Source organism: Schistocerca piceifrons, chromosome X (genome assembly GCF_021461385.2).
Source record: "Schistocerca piceifrons isolate TAMUIC-IGC-003096 chromosome X, iqSchPice1.1, whole genome shotgun sequence".
Taxonomy (NCBI): Eukaryota; Metazoa; Arthropoda; class Insecta; order Orthoptera; family Acrididae; genus Schistocerca; species Schistocerca piceifrons.
Window position 1 is genome coordinate 369,787,674 of NC_060149.1, and position 19,090 is coordinate 369,806,763.

The following is a 19,090-nucleotide window of genomic DNA, read 5'->3' on the forward strand; positions in this document are numbered from 1 at the left end:
GTGTGCACGTGCATGTGCAAGAAGTATCATGCTGTTTTTGAAGTGTGGTAGCAAATTGTTAACAGACACTTTAGCAGTTAAGTTCTCTCATGGTTATGGCAAACTTTTGTCTTACCCCACCCCACTCTCTTTCTCCCTAAGCCTTCATTTGCTCTGTAAATTACTTTTCTCATGTATTAATATTTTTTTCCGTTGTTGAAGGAATTTGGATAGCCGATTCCAAAAAATTGGTCAGGGCAGTCTTCAGATATCTAATGTTCAGGAGGCAGATGAAGGAACATACCAGTGCCGAGCTGAAAATGGAGCAGATTCTGTAGATGCTGCAGCCACCCTTGAGGTCCAAGGTAATGATACATTTTTATAGATTTTTCAGTCTTACATAGGATGTACACAGAAAATGGAGAATTTAACACTGAATATAAATGGAAAGCAGTAAAATACCAGGTTGTTTTGTATAATGAATTACCTCCTTTATGTCAGTTCCACCACATTTTCTGAAGCGGCCTGCTGATACTCATGCTTCTGAGAAACAAGATTTGGAACTTGAGTGTAAAATGTATGGCAAGCCAGAGCCTAAGGTACATTGGGAAAAGAATGGTGATGTGATATGGCCTAATGAATACATTCATATGGTTAATGGCTACAACCTCAAAATTCTTGGCCTGATGACAATGGATGCAGGAATTTTCCAGTGCATGGGATCAAACCCTGCAGGAAACATTCAAGCAGCTGCTCAGTTAACTGTATCACAGTCAGGTATGATTTATTTCCTACTTTCCAAACCATTATTCATTTGTATTGTATTGTATATTTTCCTTATATAACAAATTATATAAATGTAAATAATATTAAAAAACTATATAGCTGATTTATTTTAAACACTTATTTTTACGTGAAGCTATAAACAAATGATTAATTTTTTTTCTTTTTGTTTCCCCTCCTTCCTGCATTCTTTGCTTTCCATCTTCATGGGCATTTTCCTCACTAACTCTCCTTTCCTGTACAAAAACTTCATACTTTTAATTGTTTTGTATCAATTTCATTTTCCTTACTAACTTTAAAATAACTTTTTTTCGATTAACTCAAATTCTTCCATCAATTATCTGTTAAACTTGTAACCATCATATCCAACCCTTTTTCCTGTTTATTGCAATTGTTTTGCATGTTAACAGTGGATTTCCATGACAACTCTCTGTCTCATTCTGACGTTGTACTAACAAATTTCACCCAATCCCCACATTCAGCAGCCCCTCCCATAGATGAAGAAAGGGCACCAGTGCAAGATGTTCCATCAGCTCCACAATTCCTTGAAGCAGTCATTGTTTCCACGCGATTTGTTACATTGAGCTGGAAACCTCCTGCAAATGCTCGGGGTGAAATTCTTGCATACTCAGTTTATTATCGGCGTGAGGGATCGCAAAGGTGAGTAATTAACTAAATTTTTGATGTACAGATTTGCAAAAGACTTCATGTTTAATACTTTTCTAACGGTAGTCTGAAATGTAGCTATGTTGTTACATGTGTAATAATTAATTATCTATTTAATTAGAAAAATAAAATGAAATAGAAGAACATGATTTATGTAATTGTCTTAAAACTTCAAAACATGCATATACTTGGTCAATTTGAATAGGTGATAATTTGCATTATAATAGTGACAATACATGGTTCTTCTGTGCAGCACATAGATCTGACTGCTTGTGAGGAGCAGCAGAACCTACCAAAACAGGTTGTTGGTTTTGTCCTATAACATAATGATGATGTGGCATGTGATGCATACATGTGCAAATGGAAAGAAAACAGAACACTGACACTATTTCTTCTGCAGCCATACTAATTTTTGAAATGTAGGTTGTGATGATGTACTGATCTTTAGCACAGCACAAAGTTTAGGTTAGGCTCAAAGATGAAAGTTTGGTAGTGATTTGGCAAAGTCAGCGTTTGAGAATACAAAATCATATATTTGATGACAAACTGATGTGTTGCATAGCACAAGTCTAGGTTAGGTTAAAAGGTGACAGTTTGGTTGTCAGCTGGCAGAGCAGCATTGAACACTTCAGTTAATGTGCGTGTAATAGTTGAAATTGGTAAAAATATGATTGTGTCTGACAATAAGAATTATTATATCATGAAAAAAGTGTTTGTTTGAACTGATGAATCTGCCCAGATAACTGCACATTAGCATGCCCCTTAAGGGATTCAGGGAGGAGTGTCAGTCCTGGATCGAATCTACCTGGCAAATTAATGGCAAGGGTTGGTGTGCTGTCCAGCGTGGATGTGTTTTTAGGGGATTTCCTACATCTGACTAGGTGAATACCAAGCTGGTACCCATGTGCTGCCTCATCTACACAATTTGAAAATATTCTCAGAATTTCACATGGGTCAACACTAGATACTGATAAATGGGGTACACAAATCTCATCCCCAGGAGGGGATGAAGGAGTTTTGACAGGAAGGGCATCTGACCACCCTCTACAACTAATAAAGTCAAATTCAGAACAATATGCCAATACCATCAAAAGACAGAATAAGACCAGGAATAAGAAAAGATTATTGGAACTGATGAAGTAAAGCATATATGAATGTATAAATACTTAAAAAAAAACTGACAGTGGAGTGACATGATCCTTTAAATTATTAGAATCTGTTTGCTAATTACTGAGAATTAGTGAGTATTTTCAATTTTATGAGAACAAAGTCTTGTGTGGTGCCAAATATAACACATTCTTGGACTTCTTTCCATGTTAGTTCAGCGTAAAACCCCAAGCTTTTGATGATTACCCCCATTGACTTCGTCAGGCGCCACTGGTTGTCTAAACTGCTGCTATGGTGGCATTATATAGCCCTTAGATGGTTTCTGATTGGTCAGTAACTACGCAATGCTGTTGCAAATGATGTCAGTGTCTGTACTGGGGGTGCCACCACTCCCGTAGTAGCAAAAACATTGTGATGAATATCTCTGTCTCTTCTTTGCATTGAGAGCTTGCTTCCATGCACTGCTAAGATTATATCCACTGCCACTGTCAAAGTTCCTCTCACACATTCTTGTTTCTAGAGCCTCTTTAATTACAGAATCCCTATATATAGGAGCCTGGGACAAAACTTTTGTTTCAACAAACAGTATTTTGTGTTTGTTTATGAGACTCTGCTCAGCAACTGCAGATTTATCCACTTCCTGATTTTTAATATGCTATTGATATTCTGCACAGCAGTCAAAACAGTACAGATGGGCTGACTGATGTAATTGCTTCCACACTCACAAGGGATGTTATAAATCCCAGGGATTCTGAGGCATCTTCTTTTGTACAGATTACCTAAAGTCCATGAAGAAGGTATTCTATTGAGACCAGTTGTTAGTGCTATTGATTCTCCAACCTATAGGCTAGCAAATATATAACTAAGTTAATGACTCTGGTGGTTGACCACTGCGAACATCACATCGAAAGCTCCCATTGACAAAATTAAATAGATAAGCGTTGGTACAAATGATATTTCAGTCAGCGTGCATGTGGTCTCACTGTTTGCAAAAGTTGCTGTGGAGGATGCGTTGAAACTGTTGGCAGAGCATTTTCCTCCTAAAATGATAAAGTTTTTCTGACATGTTATGATGACCACCTACTTGTTGTGAGCCAGCAAATTTTATGAAATGACAGATGGAAAGGCCATGGGTTGTCCATCGTATCCAGCACTAGTCAACTATTTTATGGAACATTTTGAGGAACATGGGCAAAATTTAGCTCCTCTTTGTCCATCTTTGTTTTATTGTTGAATGACACATTTGTGGCTTGGCCACACAGTATAGAAGCTCTTGAGCGCTTCTTAAGCACATGAACTGTGAGCACTCAAGTTCACTGTTGAGATAGAGAAAGAAGGAAGGCTGCCCATTTTAGATATTTTGGTACAATGAAAGTCGAATGGAAATCTCAGCCACTCAGTGCACCACAAGCTGATGTACACTGATTTATATCTTAATGCCCAGAGTTTTCATCATTTGGTCCAGAAGAGAGCAGTTTTAAATATATTGGTACACTTAGCAAAAACTGTCTCTGATGAGGACTATTTGGATTCTGAAATTAATCATCTGAAGTACATGTTCTGAAAGAATGGCTATGGTTCATATGATGTAAATTAAGTGTTCTCCAAGAAAAAGAAATGTGAAAATGTTGAACATTCATGTGATGAGCCACCAGTTGTATTCCTTCCTTTTTGCAGCACTACATCGAGCAAAATTGGCTGAGTCCTGGGAAGAGAAGGTGTAAGACCTATTTTCCGATCTCCTAAAAAGATAAAGGAGATGCTACTCCCCGTTAAGCACAGTCGTGGCCTCAGAATCTGTGGGAAATGTGTCTTGAGTGTATGAGTTATGCCACTTACTGCTCCTAATTAATAACTAGACTGAGATGTATTAAGGACCACGTGCAGGCAGAACACCTGTTTATAAAGTGATGATGTATTCCTGCACAGGTTTTTTCTTGATCAAGCAGGTGGAAGCACTCAGGACTGTGTGCCATCATTCCCCTGTGGTGATTTTGGACTTCCTTGTCTAATTTAATTCCTGACTAGCCTTACTTTCCCCAATACTTCAATCTCTCTTGTCAGATGAAGGAATCTCCTATTGCAAAATCATTCGGTTTTGTCCTATATTGTTCAAGAATGTTTCTGTTGTTATCTTAGAAGGTTAATTGTGTCCATTTTGATGTGGGAGATGCTTTTTCTAATTGCTTTGTAAGATTTGGCAACTCCTGAAGTAGTGCAATGTGTTCTAATCCCCAACCAGTGGACATACTACAATAGATATTTAAAAGCAAAAGATAGAAATGCATTGTGATGTGGACAGTGTACATTGTAACATCCCAGCAAAATGCACAGAGTAATGTGACTGTTCTTTAGTGAAAGTAATACTGGATATCCCAAACATCTAATTTCTTGTGAAATGTATAGACTGTAAGCTATTATTTCAGAGTCACAGGAGTTAAGAGCACTAAGATTTGTGTCAAAATTGGTAAACAATAAACCCTTGTCATAAGTTTTATGAATAGGATTGCATTGAGATCAGAGGTGAGTGTCCTTTTCAAATACTTGCAATGATCAGCAGGTGGAAAATCGAATCTTCATTTAATTGTGTTCCCAGATTGGCTGTCATAGTACTGAGTTCACATGATTGTTCAGCAATTAATTTGTAGTACAATATGAGAATACTCAGAAGACTGACTCTGTGACTTTGCACTGCATACTTGCTGTTGTGCATTGAATGTTCTAGGTGTGTTGCAGAAGAGGATCGATGCAATTGGATAGGAGCTGTTGTAGTACAAATGAAAGTTATGGATATGTAGCAAAGGCTGTAGCTATCACACCAGTGGGCACAGTTGCTGAGAGGAAGAGAGCCAAATCTGTAGTCATGGGTTTCTTGCATAAGAGCTGGGTTGGGTTTCTTGCATCAATGCTAGGCTGTCGTAGCACTAGTTACGCTTTATAGAAGAAGGCTTGCAAATCTATAATCGTAATAGTGTTGATGATATCACAATCTACAGTGCAGCCTAAGTCGGTGTGCAAAATTACAGATAATTTTGGCAGTAGCAGAATAACTGAGTAATATACTGAACTGTCTCTTGAGCTTCATTGGTCACATAATAACGAGTCCTCGTGGTGACTCAGGATAACTGTGTGGATTTGTGTCATTGGGCACTCTGGAGGCATGCTGCCACAGAAATTACATTCCTGTTGAGTAGATCATGGCTATAACAACTGACATGTTATCAGTAGTTTTGGAAACACTACCTCCCTCAGTCATTCCCTGATTTGTTGAGGAGGGGAGGAATTTATGACAATTCAGTGCAGGCTCCATTTTGGTATTCTCAGTAGTCAGCAGCATGGTGCTGGTGGTGGCATGTAGTCAACTTCCATTGGCCCATAGGAAGGGTGACAGTGGAGTGCTACTGTGCACATCAGCCTGAAGCCATACTAGTGAGTGCTGGAAATGACCAGAACTTACAGGGTGCTTGCAGCAGCAGCAGCTATTGGCTGCAAATAGGAAGCCGCATATGCAAGCAACTACCCTGTATGGCCATTAAATAATAATGCCACAGTTGTAGGATACTGTAGCTTGGGTTAAACGAAACTGATGGCCATTAAATAATAGTGGCATAGTTGTAGGATACTGTAGCTTGGGTTAAACAAAACTGATGGCCATTAAATAATAGTGGCATAGTTGTAGGCTACTGTAGCTTGGGTTCATCCAAGTTAATGATTATGTGTATATGCTCAAAGATAAGTGGCCAAGCCATATCTGTGTGACTGGCACTGGATAGTGCCACAGGAATGCTGTAGTGGATGGTGCTATTGTCCATATAGGATCTATATCACACTTTTTTTCACCAACTGTTGTGGATCTTCATAATTTAGAAACAAAGTCAGCATTACTTTGTGGCTGTCTTTCACTACCGGTACCCTTTTTTGTCTGCCCTGTAGAGGAGTACATGATTCATTGTCTTATCACTAAATTTAGGGTTATTATCTGGGACCAAGGTACCATACAGAATCTTAGCTACTAGTTCTGTACTCTCGGTTATACTCCAAGTCTTCCAAGCCAGAATGTTTGCATCAGGAAAAGCTTCAAGGCTACCACAATCCGCATAACTGCCCCATACAACAGCCAAGGTCAACCAAGTACTACCTCCAAACACAGCTGAGACATCACAGGTAAATTGCATTAGCAGTCGACGGAAGACACATGGACCTTCAATAAACTGCTGCTTATTGAACTGCCCACTAAGGTCAATGTTTACTGCCTTCAAAGACTTATACAGAGGAACACTGCAACACCAACACCGACAATGATAATGTCAAACACGCATTGCAGCGGTATGTTAATACAAAGTGACGTTGACAAAGAAAGCGGCTTATCCGGAACCAAGGTACCATACAAAATCTTAGCTAGTAGTCAAACATGCATGTCAATGTGGAATGTAACATGCCACATGCTGGAGAATGCAGTCCAAACTGTGGCAATAAGGGATGTAGTTAATGGAAATTACTGATTGATTACAAAAATTCCTTATCTATCTGGAAACAAGCTACTTCGTGCATGTTGAAACCAGTGTCTGAACCTTAAGAAAGCCACAGAAAGGCATCTTTGTTAGGAGACATTAATAGATCATGCCATTTTGTCCACAAAAATCTTCGAGATATTGGGCTGTAAACTGATGGTCATTAACAAAAACAGTAGTGAGGTGTAAGTCTTTATCACAAAAATCTCCATTGTGACAGTTGTTGTGGTCTCAGCCGTAGTGGACAACAAGGTCTCCACATAAAGAAATTAATTTGATGCATCGATCACAATGAGTCCCAGTAAATGCTGACAAAATTGAAATTTAGATGTTGTCAGGGTTCTATTCGAACTGACCATTGTCATCATAAAGAGATACGGCATATCAATGTGGAATATAACATGCCACATGCTGGAGTATACAGTCCGAAACTTTGCCAATAAGGGATGCAGTTAACAGAAATTACTAACTGATTATAAAAATTCCTTATCTATCTGGAAACAAGCCACTTCGTGCCTGTTGAAACCAGTGTCTGAACCTAAAGAAAGCCACATAAAGGCATCATCATAAAGAGATACGGCATATCAATGTGGAATATAACATGCCACATGCTGGAGTATACAGTCCGAAACTTTGCCAATAAGGGATGCAGTTAACGGAAATTACTAACTGATTATAAAAATTCCTTATCTATCTGGAAACAAGCCACTTCGTGCCTGTTGAAACCAGTGTCTGAACCTAAAGAAAGCCACATAAAGGCATCTTTATTAGCAGATTGGCTTATGAAGCATTTGTTAATGGTATCTACTAAGAAAATGAGCCACTTGAAGTGAATCTTCTTTTCTGGTAACTGGATTTTGTGGCCGAACAAAGCTATTAATGGCTCCTGATCTAACACCATTTACAGGTTTTTTTGCATAAATGTTTCTATTTCTTACTTTTGATTCCACAAATAATTTTGTTGCATTATCATTAGTGTGTCTGATGCAAAATGTCATTGATCTTGCATGACAGAATGCTCCTATGCTGAGCTAGATGCAGCTGTTGTTAAAATAACTTGTTATCCCAGAGTTTTATTTGGCTAATCTGCCTTATATTAAGATTGATGTGAGGACTTGTGATTCTTTCATATAGAGTAAATGACTATTTATCATCAATGGCGATAGTATCTCTTGCTATCAATATTGTTTTGCTTGCAATTATATCGACATTGATTGAACATTACACTATTAGTACTAAAAAAGCTCAGTTGCTGAATTTATTGTGCCTATTTTTGTTTTCTATCATACTCTGCATAGATAGAACACAATATATGATCAGTTACAATGGCGGCAGCGCAGAGACTGATGCAACAAACAGGTCAACCATTGGCGGAGTTTGCAAACTGAATGGCTAGCCAAAAAGTCCAGAGTGCTACAAAATCATAGTAAGCCTGCACAAACAGTCTAGGGAACAATCTGAATTGAAAACATCGAATGGACAAAATCAGTTACTCTACTGTTAATGTTTCATATTCAAGGCTTCATAGAATAGCAAGATGGGCTAATAGAAATAGAATAAATACATACCTGGGCAATCCTGCATACTCAGCTAGTATTAAGATAAAATTGACCATTGGAGCAAAACAAGATTTGAGGTATTATGACAGATTAAACACATGTTGTAAGAAAATTCCATTTTATGATACTGTGTTTTTGAATTAGTATTTCTCATTATCTTAGGCTGTTGAGCATTCCTGTTTAAATGCAACGTTGCAGCACATAACAAGGAAAAAATCATTTTTATATGTTCAGCCGGATTTGTGACACAGCACCATTATTAGAGAGCCTTTTACCATTATTCATATTTCAAATTGTGAACATAAGTACAGTTAGAAGTTTTAGATTTCTTCAGTGAACATATTAATAATTATCTGTCACATTGTTATACAACAAACAGTTTAATTTCAGGGAACGCATAATGAATACAACACGATCACGACTTGAGGAAGTCAACATACCTGGACTGATGCCAGATAAATTATACCATTTCCGTGTTGTGGCATATAATGAGCATGGACCTGGTGCAAGTTCAGATATTTTAAGAGTGAAAACTCAAGCTGAAGTGCATGTACCAGGACCTCCCAGGGGCCTAACAGTGATTGCAACGAGTCCTACAAGTCTTCTTGTTCAATGGCAACCACCAGATCTGACAAATGGGCTTGTACAGCACTACAAGATGTTTTACATGCAGGTGCAGTAATATGGAATTCTGAAATAAGCAGTATTGATTGATATTCATTTCAACTTTATATCCTGTACATACTAGTTGTTCAAAAGAAATAAGTTTGTTCATTTGGACAGATGCTACCATTCCATGCGTAGTATTTCTGCACTTTTATTATGTGACTGTGACATGCTACATATATATAGTGAACTGTTCTTGCCAACCGTGTTCCTAAAATTACATGCTTCATTATTTACCTTTGATTATTTGTCAGTGTTGTCATTATTTGCTTCATAATTGTTTATAAACAAACTTCATGCCCGTATTCATATCTGAGAGAGATGCAATCCCCACTACAAAAATAATGGTTAAAATGCAAAGCTGATACTACCTCAGCACCAAATAAGTGTTTTACTAAAGAATTATTTGTTGTGGTATATAAGTATGCAATTAAGAATGCAACTGTTTTATGACCCTGAGCTGTGCCCTGATACTGTGACAGGTTTCATGAAAGTTGATCAACTCAGTGACAGTGGGTAAGCAGTTTACTAGAAATATGTTATGTTCTGCCAGAAGTGTCATGTAAGATGTCTGACAAAATACACAAGACCAATGCTGCAAATCTATGTATTTACCATCAGAGGCAGACTAAACCTGTCGGAGGTCCAGGGCAACAAAACTAAATGAGACCCTTGATCTGCTTAGAACTTGATCTGTCTGTAGTGTAAATTTTGTAAAAAATGATTATATAGATGTAATGGTTGAGGAAAAAATAAACTATTTATTATCTTTGTACTCTACATTCTAGTAATTGTAATATACATATTTAAAGTTATTGTTGAGAAACTTAGAATACAAATCAGCATTTAGCATAACCACCATCAGGTAGAAAGCAAAGAAATAATAAAGAATAGAATAAGCAAAGTACCTTTCATCTTATTTGTCTGGAAGCAAGGCTTGTACAATTATAATATGAGTTACTTTCCTGATCTTGGCACAAGATAGTAATTATTATTGATATTATTATAGTAGATGTTTTGGTGCCTTTATTTTTACTGAAATTCACAATAATGCCTGAAATTTATTTAATTTGAAACTTTTTTTTCAGTTGATAAAATGGACAGATTGCGTAGTCGTTCCAGATTCATTGTAGAGCAAAGATAATTTTTTATTAGTTTCAGTTAAGAGAAACTTTTGCAAAATGTGACTGAGACACAAATTTTCAAGAATTTTGGATTTGTAAGTGGTGTACAGAGTAATGATTCACTGAAGTCCCATTTAATTATAAACTAAAGGATATCCTGGGCTGTCCACCTAGCAGCAGCATCTACACTCATATTCATTGCATGTAGATACCTACGATGCCTTTTTATTTCTTGCAGCACCTGCTCCTTCTCAAACTCATCATAAATTTCCACCAGATTCTCCAGTGCTACAACTAGTGTGTTTCATGTAGAATAATTTTGTTTAGCAAACAACTGATTATCATTCTACAGTTTTTAAGTTCCATGGAATGTTTTACAAAAGCTCTAACAATTCTGAACACTGACATTGACAAATGCTCTGGCCTTATAATGGGTAGATAGGTACCTAAGTTTATATTTTGCATATATATGGGGCCTCCTACACCTAACTGCCTCGTATTTATTGAACATATTTTGGCCTTGTTGTGACTTTTAATGCCTTGCTTGTTGCAAATACACTTCTCAGATTTGCCACTGTGTCGTATTGTGTAACTCGCATAATATTTCAACGATGCAACTGCCCAATATCATCAAGTGGTGGTAGCTGCTGCTGTCACTGCTGCAAGGTGCAACTGATGATAATCACACATCGTCGTCGAAATTTATCGTGCTGGGAACACGCAACACGCATGCGCGGTAAGACGCTCATAGTTGGAGGAATGGGGCACTCCAAGTGCTGCCTGCTGGGAGGAACAGAAAGGCCATCCGAGCATGTGTGCTGTGGGCAATGACTGCGTTGCCAGACGCTTCTAAGGTTAAAGGCTGAATTAAATCTCAGTAGTGTGTTGTGTCGCATGATGAATCAGAAGTTCTTGTTTTCCGTGTTTTCATTTAACGGCAGTTGAAAACCTGCATCCCTGTTGATAATATTGTCTGTCGAATGGATATGTATGGCCTCCTTAACAACACAGTCCCAGACAGATGTCGCCAGGGGTAAAATTTCAGTCTTTTCGTAAAACATACAGTGTCCCATGTCCAGACAATCCTCTGTTACTGCAAATATATCAGGTTGCCCCAGGCATATATGATAATGATATTCAACACAACATTCTTGCATGGTTTGGCATGTCTGCCCAATATAAGATTTTCCACATTGGCACGGGATTTCATACACGCATCATTTCCTAAGGTCAAGTTTGTCTTTGACTGAGCACAATAAATTTCTCAACTTTGCTGGTGTCCGAAAAACCCACATAATGTCATGCCTTTGGAGGATTCTTTCTGTTCTTGAAGACATGTTGCCAAAATCGGGCAAGAACACTTTTGCAGTGGGTGCCTCCGCATCTCCATTTACATCTCTGCTTCGAATTTGCTTAGAACGGAATGCATGGCATATTTGCCTATCAGAATAGCCATTCTGTTGGCACGAGGGTGAGTCAAATGAAAACCTTAAATTTGTAATAACAAATCGAAATTTGCGCTGTTATCCTGTAAGCTGGTAAGCGTGCTATAAACAGTGTGCAGAATGGCCTGTAGGTGACAGCATAGTGCAGATGCACACGTACTGTCACAGTATCAGTATAAAGATGGCCACCCCACTTGCGACTTGCACCAGGGAAGAACAGCGTTCTGTTATTCGGTTTTTGCGTAATGAAGGTGTGAAACCTATTGAAATTCATCACATCAACGAATGAAGGCTCATTACAGTGATGTATGTTTGTCACAGCAGCAAGTCCACCAATGTAGTAGGAAGTTCGCAGATGGTGTGACTTCAGTGGAAGGTGCTTCTCGTCCATTGCAGCAGTTGAAGCCATAGTGAAGGAAAACTGCCAAGTGAAACTGAATGACATTGCAGCATGTTTACAGATCAGTAATGGGTAAGCACACCACATTGTGCATGATGTGCTCCAGTTTCACAAAATGTCTGCAAGATGGGAGCCAGCAGCTTACTCCTGAAATGAGAGAACGACGTGTTGATGCTTGTGAAGAACTTCTTCGGCACTTTGAACGAGAAGATGATGGCTTCCTTGCAAGAATCATTACTGAGGGCAGAACCTGGGTTCACTTCCACCAACTGGAAACGAAGAGAGCGAGCAAGGAATGGCGTCATTCCTCATCACCAAACCCAAAGAAGTTTCGAACAGAACCATCAGCAGAGAAGGTTATGCTGACTCTCTTTTGGGACGAAAAAGGCATCATTTTGGAGCATTACATGCCTAGAGGGACCACTGTCACCAGTGCATCATACACAGATCTAAAAAATCATCTGTGGTGGCCTGCAATCAAATCAAAGTGACATGGATTGCTGTCAGCAGGTGTCCTTTTGCAACATGACAATGCAAGGCCCCACACTGCCTGTACAACAGTTGCAACAATCACAGACCTGCATTTTGAGTGTCTTCCTCATCCACCACACTCAACAGACCTTGCCCCAAGTGATTTCCATATGTTTGTACCACTCAAAGACGCAATGGGAGGAAAGAAGTTCCGTTCTGATGAAGAGGTACGCCATGCGGTGCATGAGTGGTTGTGCGGACTACCAAAAGAATTTTTTTCTAAAGGAATGTATGCACTTTGTAAGCACTGGAGGACTTGCATTGAGTGTGGGGGAGATTGTGTTGAAAAGTGATACAGCTGTGTACCACTTCTGCACAATACATAATATTTTAAAAAATATTTAAGGTTTTCATTTGACTCAGCCTCGTATACCGTTCTTAGGTGTTGTAGTTCACCAGGTAGACTCTCAGCATCTGAGATCACATGTGCTCTATGCAGCAGAGAGCGTAAGACACTACCATGTTGCACAAGGTGATGACAACTTCTGGCCTGCAAATATAGCTCTGTATGAGTTGATTTGTGATAAATGTTAGGTCCCACTGTACCATCTGATTTTCTTCTGACTATGACATCCAGGAATGGTAAAATTCCATCCTTTTCCACTTCCATTGTGAATTGTATATTGGCATGGAGTGAGTTCAGTTGCCAGAGAAACACAGAAACCATTCCATGCACAGTATTTCTGCACTTTTATTATGTGACTGTGACATGCTACATATATATAGTGAACTGTTCTTGCCAACCATGTTCCTAAAATTACATGCTTCATTATTTACCTTTGATTATTTGTTAGTGTTGTCATTATTTGCTTCATAATTGTTTATAAACAAACTTCTGTGGGGCCACTCCACAAAAAACTACCTCTGGAGGACTTGTTTGAGCTTATCAGCAGCCAGTTTGAGAAAGACATTGTGGCATTATATAAACATGTGCTTACCTCAACTTATTTTGAACAAGTGGATGGTGTTGCCATGGGAAGTCCTCCATCTCCCATGGTGGCCACCTTTTTTGAGGAAGACTTTGAGGAAAAAGCACTGCAATCGGCAAGTCTCAAACCTTCCTGCTTCTGGTGGTATGTAGACGATACTTTTGCGGTGTGGCCCCATGGGATAGAGACATTACGTGTGTTTCTCCAGCATCTGAACTCGCTCCATCCCAATATACAATTCACAATGGAAGTGGAAAAGGATGGCGTTTTACCATTCCTGGACATCGTAGTCAGAAGAAAAGCTGACGGTACACTGGGACGTAGCATCTATCGCAAACAACTCATACGGAGCTATATTTGCAGGCTGCAAGTTGTCATCACCGTGCGTAACGGTGTAGCGTATTACGCTCTTTGGTGTATAGAGCACATGCAGTCTCAGATACCGAGAGTCTACCTGGTAAGCTACAACACCCAAGAATGATATTCCAACAGAATGGCTATTCCGATAGGCAGATACGCGATGCATTCCGTATTAAGCAAATTCGAAGCAGGGATGTAAATGGAGATGCGGAGGTACCCACTGCAACAGATTTCCTGCCCTATTTTGGCGGCATGTCTTGAAGAATAAAAAAGAATTCTCAAAAGGCACGGCATTAAGTGTGTTTTTCGGCCACCAGCATGATTGAGGAATTTATTGTGCTCAGTCAAAGATGACCTTGGCCTTAGGAAAATGCCAATGTGGAAAATATTATATTGGGCAGACATGCCAAACCGTGCAAAAGCATTGCATCGAACACCATCGTCATACATGCCTGGGGCAACCTGATAAATCTGCAGTAGCAGAGCATTGTCCAGGCACAAAAAACTGTATGTTTTACGAAAAGACTGAAATTTTATACTCAGCGTCATCTTTCTGGACTGTGTCGTTAAGGAGGCCATACATATCTGTACGGAGGACAATCTTATCAACAGGGAATCAGGTTTTCAACTAAGCACTGCCTGGAATCCAGCATTGGCTGCCATTAAAGGAAAGCAGGGAAAATGAGAACTTCCGATTCATCATGCAACGCAATGAACTACTGAGATTTAATTCAGCCTTTAACCACAGAAGCGTCTGACAGCACAGTCATTGCCCATAGCACATGCACTCGGATGGCCTTCCTGCAGCTCCCAGCAGGGGGCACTAGGAGCACTGCTTTCCTCCCAACTACGAGCATCTTCCTGCGCATGCTTATTGCCTGCTCCTGGAATGATAGATTTGGACTCGCGATTATTGTCAGCTGCACTTTGCGGCAGTGACAGCATCAGCTACCACCACCTGATGATGTTGAGCAATTGCAGTGATAAAATATTGCACGAATTATACAATACAATCAGCAAACCCGAGAAGTGTATTTGCATGTTTTGGCCTTGTTTGGGATTTGATGAAATATGTTCTGGTCCTGGAGGGGGCTTCTGATATCAAGACCCTCGAAATTTGGAGGCCCCACAGGACTAGAGGCCTTCAGTGGGCTGCCACCTCTGCCCTGCCTCCCCCTCCCCCTCCCCCTGCCCAACTCCTCCTCACTCCACCCTACTCCACCCTGTACACCCCTCCCCCTAGTTTGCCACTGCTTATCAGATATGTTTGGTAGGGGTGTTTGCCTTCAAAGTAGGATGGATTTAAGTCAACACTGATCTGAATTTCTTCTTCTACTGCACAATACCTCTTTCGTTGTTGTGTTTTACCTGATGGTGGACTACTTTAAATTACTCAAGCATTTCCAATGAGTTGTGTGATTTTCAATAAACTTGTTGCAACATAAGTACATAGTTAAAGATCAATAAACATTTCTGCAATACTATGACACTGCAACTAGTTCCTTACTATTGTGAACATTTCAAAGGAAATAGATTTCTCATTATGTGTGCCATCTGCTTGGCCTTATATGATCAAGCTCTCCATTTCTGCTACAGGATATTTTTTCTTTCCTGGTGGTCTAAATTCCTGTCATTGCCATGAGTCAATATTATATGTCATGAGCATTATTCAGAAGTCATTTTTTGATTTCCTTAATCATGTTCCTTAGAGCCCATCAAGAAGAACTTTCAGGTATGTGACACTGGTCAAGATAATAATTGTTATTAAAAAAAAATCCTGCTGGCCATTAAAATCGCAACACCATGAAGGAGCCATATAACAGCCATCAAAGTGGCATGAAATATGATGTGTGCTTCAATATGCAACTGACACGCGTTTTAGCATAACCCCAGAAACTAGACGGGGAGTAATGCCATCTACATTCTGTATGTAAGGAGAGATTGTGCAGTTGTTTTCTCATTCAGAAATCATAGATGAACATTGTTTGTTTCTGAGATTATGCGTCAGGAAGTGGGCTTGTTTGTATTAGGAAATATATACACACGGACAGTGTGACAGTGAGTCATGGATAGTCGACACAGTGGCCATTTTTGTGATTTCCCTTGACACAACAGCCAAGAGAGATGCTCTAACAATGAGCAGGAGTGGCACTTCTTCATGTTTTCACATTAGATCCAGTGTTATGTACAGCATCACGGTCGATATATCTTTGTTTGGAGGCTCTTAAGGAGAACAAATGATGCCATATTGCATTTGTTATTATCATGCAGGTTCAACACCTGGTGTGATGGTATGCATTGGTGTTGGGTGCATTACACAGTCACGTAGCTCTGTTGTTCACATGGCTGATTGTTTGTACAACAGCTGCTGCATTTCTGGCGTGTTTAGGCTGGAGGTTGTGCCTTATCTTTGAGATATCCATGACAGTATCTTTCAGCAAGACAATGTAAGGGTGTGTGTTGCGCAAGTTGTGCTGACATAAATTGATACAGAGAGAGTATGACTGTTGCCCTGGCCAGCACACTCTCCAGATCTCTCACCCACTGACACTAAATAATTCATCTGAAATGGTCTAATACAGCTATATTTTTGTTGCTGCTGGAAACCAATTACTGCATGGTACTCCAGTGTATCAGTGGGCGATCCCCCCCCCCCCCCCCCCTCCACCACCACCACCACCACCACCATCATCCCCCAACGTGCTGCAGCACTTCAGCATAGAGATTTCAGTATTTACTAGGATTTCAAACAAACAAACTAACTAACTAACTAACTTACTTTATTTTTTGTGGTGATAGTTAAGTCAGACTATCCCTCCTGCACATGGTAAGTGCAAGGTAATGCCCATGACAAAGAAAGAGTATCAAATTGCAGAATTAGTGGAAAACTCGTAGAGTACATAACATCATTTAAATATTTTAGGGTTAATACTAAGAAGAGATACAAAATTGGTGAACACATGAAATAAGTAGTATGTAAAGCAAATGGAAGACCTAAATTTGTTAGAAGAGTTCTGGGTATGGGCAGTGCATTTGTAAAGTCCACCAAGGACTCTCCAGTGATTTGCAGAGTGTATCTGTAGATTTAGACCACAAGAGCTAAAAAAATATCTCACTTTTACTATAGGATAATGTATGAATATGTTTATAAGATGATGTATGAAATTTATTGTGACATAATCAGTTATGCTTTCAGGAAGGTTCGGTAGAAGAGCACCACATTGTTACACCAGACTTGCAGTATGAGCTGACAGATCTCAATAAGTTTACCGAGTACAGTGTTTGGGTTGTTGCCGTTAATCAGAATGGCCCAGGGTCAAGTACAGAAGAGAAAACAGCAAGGACATTGTCTGATGTGCCAACAGAGCCACCCCAAAACGTCACACTGGAAGCAAGCAGTTCTACCGTATGTCTCTCTCTCTCTCTCTCTCTCTCTCTCTCTCTCTCTCTCTCTCTCTCTCTCTCTCTCTCTCTCTCTCTCTCTCTCACCCACTTTTTGATTTCAAATTTAATTGTTATTTCTGTGAAGAGCAGCTATGTTGTGTGCATTTGCTAGTGAACTGTAAAAATGTTATAGCTTCACTACTTGTGGTAGCTTTGTCTTGTGTTTTCTGCTCAGTGTTACTAACCAATGCAGTACAACTGGTACAACAACAACAACAACTACTACTACTACTACTACTACTACTACTAACAACAACAACAACAACAACAACAATAATAATAATAAAATAATAATAATAATAATAATAATGCTGTCACTGCCACCACCACAGTGTATGGCTGTTTGTACGGACTCTCATTGGTCTACTCATGAATGATATGGATTGATTTTGTCCAAAATTGTAGTTAGTGACGGTTTTCCACTGTAAAGTTGTAAAATTCTTGTGGTATTTTATGAAAATGAAATCTGGTGTCCAAACACAGTCTGTGCTCTTTCTCAAAATGTACTTCATGACATTGTATGATGTATTTCAAACAATGGAAAAACCAGGATGGAACATAACATTATTATGAAAAGGAAAGTTGCTACTCACCATATAGCAGAGATGCTGAGTAACAGATAGGCACAAGAAAACGACTGTCACAAATAAAGCTTTTGGCCAATGAGGCCTTCATCAAAAACAGATGACTGCTGCCACCTGCCAAGAAATCCCTTTCATGCAGCTTAGCCACCCATGATCATCGCATCTGCAGTGACAAGCAGTCCCTCTTGAAATATACCGAGGGTCTCATTAAAGCATTCACAGACTAATTATTCTCCAAACCTTGTACAAAGCAAATCTCCCATAAAGCAAATCTCCCATGCCTTATCTTTCCAGTCTCCAACCACCTCCCAAAGTGCCGCTGTCCAGCCACAGAGGAGTATTCTCCTCGTAACTCAGTACCACCCAGAACAGGAGCAACTGAATTACATCCTCCGCCTGGGCTTCGACTACCTCTAGTCCTGCCCTGAAATCAGAAATGTCCTGCCCACTATCCTTCCCACCCCTCCTACAGTGCTTTTCCGCCCTCCACCGAACCTATACAATATACTCGTCCATCCTTACATAACCCCTGCTCCCAATCCCTTACATCATGGCTCATACGCCTAGATGCAAGACCTGTCCCATACATCCTCCTGTCACCACCTACTCCAGTCCGGTCACTAATACCACCTATCTCATCAAAGGCAGGGCTACCTGTGAAACCAGTCATGTGATATACAAGCTAAGCTGCAGTCTATGTGGGCATGACAACCAACAGGCTGTCTGTCCACATGAATGGCCACAGACAAACTGTGGCCAAGTAATAAGTGGACCACCCTGTTGCCGAGCATGCTGCCAAACATGACATCCTACATTTCAATGACTGCTTCACAGCCTGTGCCATATGGATCCTTCCCACCACCATCAGCTTTTCTGAACTGCACAGGTGCGAACTTTCCCTGCAATATATTCTATGTTCCCATAATCCTCCTGGCCACAACTTTTAGTCATTGTCCTCACCCATCCAGCCCCTTCCCTATTTCCATTCCAGCACTACACAGC

The 19,090-nt window shown here is 39.8% G+C and overlaps 1 protein-coding gene across 1 annotated transcript in view; it reads left to right on the forward strand.

Moving 5' to 3' along the window:
• The window catches only part of LOC124721776 (neogenin), a 236,504-nt gene that overhangs the window by 83,439 nt on the left and 133,975 nt on the right, over nt 1–19,090 (forward strand). Inside the window, exons 7-11 of the mRNA XM_047246889.1 lie at nt 202–344; nt 481–756; nt 1,173–1,422; nt 8,996–9,278; nt 17,257–17,466. Of these exons, the coding sequence (XP_047102845.1) occupies nt 202–344; nt 481–756; nt 1,173–1,422; nt 8,996–9,278; nt 17,257–17,466 (1,162 nt within the window). The remainder of the gene's footprint in view (nt 1–201; nt 345–480; nt 757–1,172; nt 1,423–8,995; nt 9,279–17,256; nt 17,467–19,090) is intronic.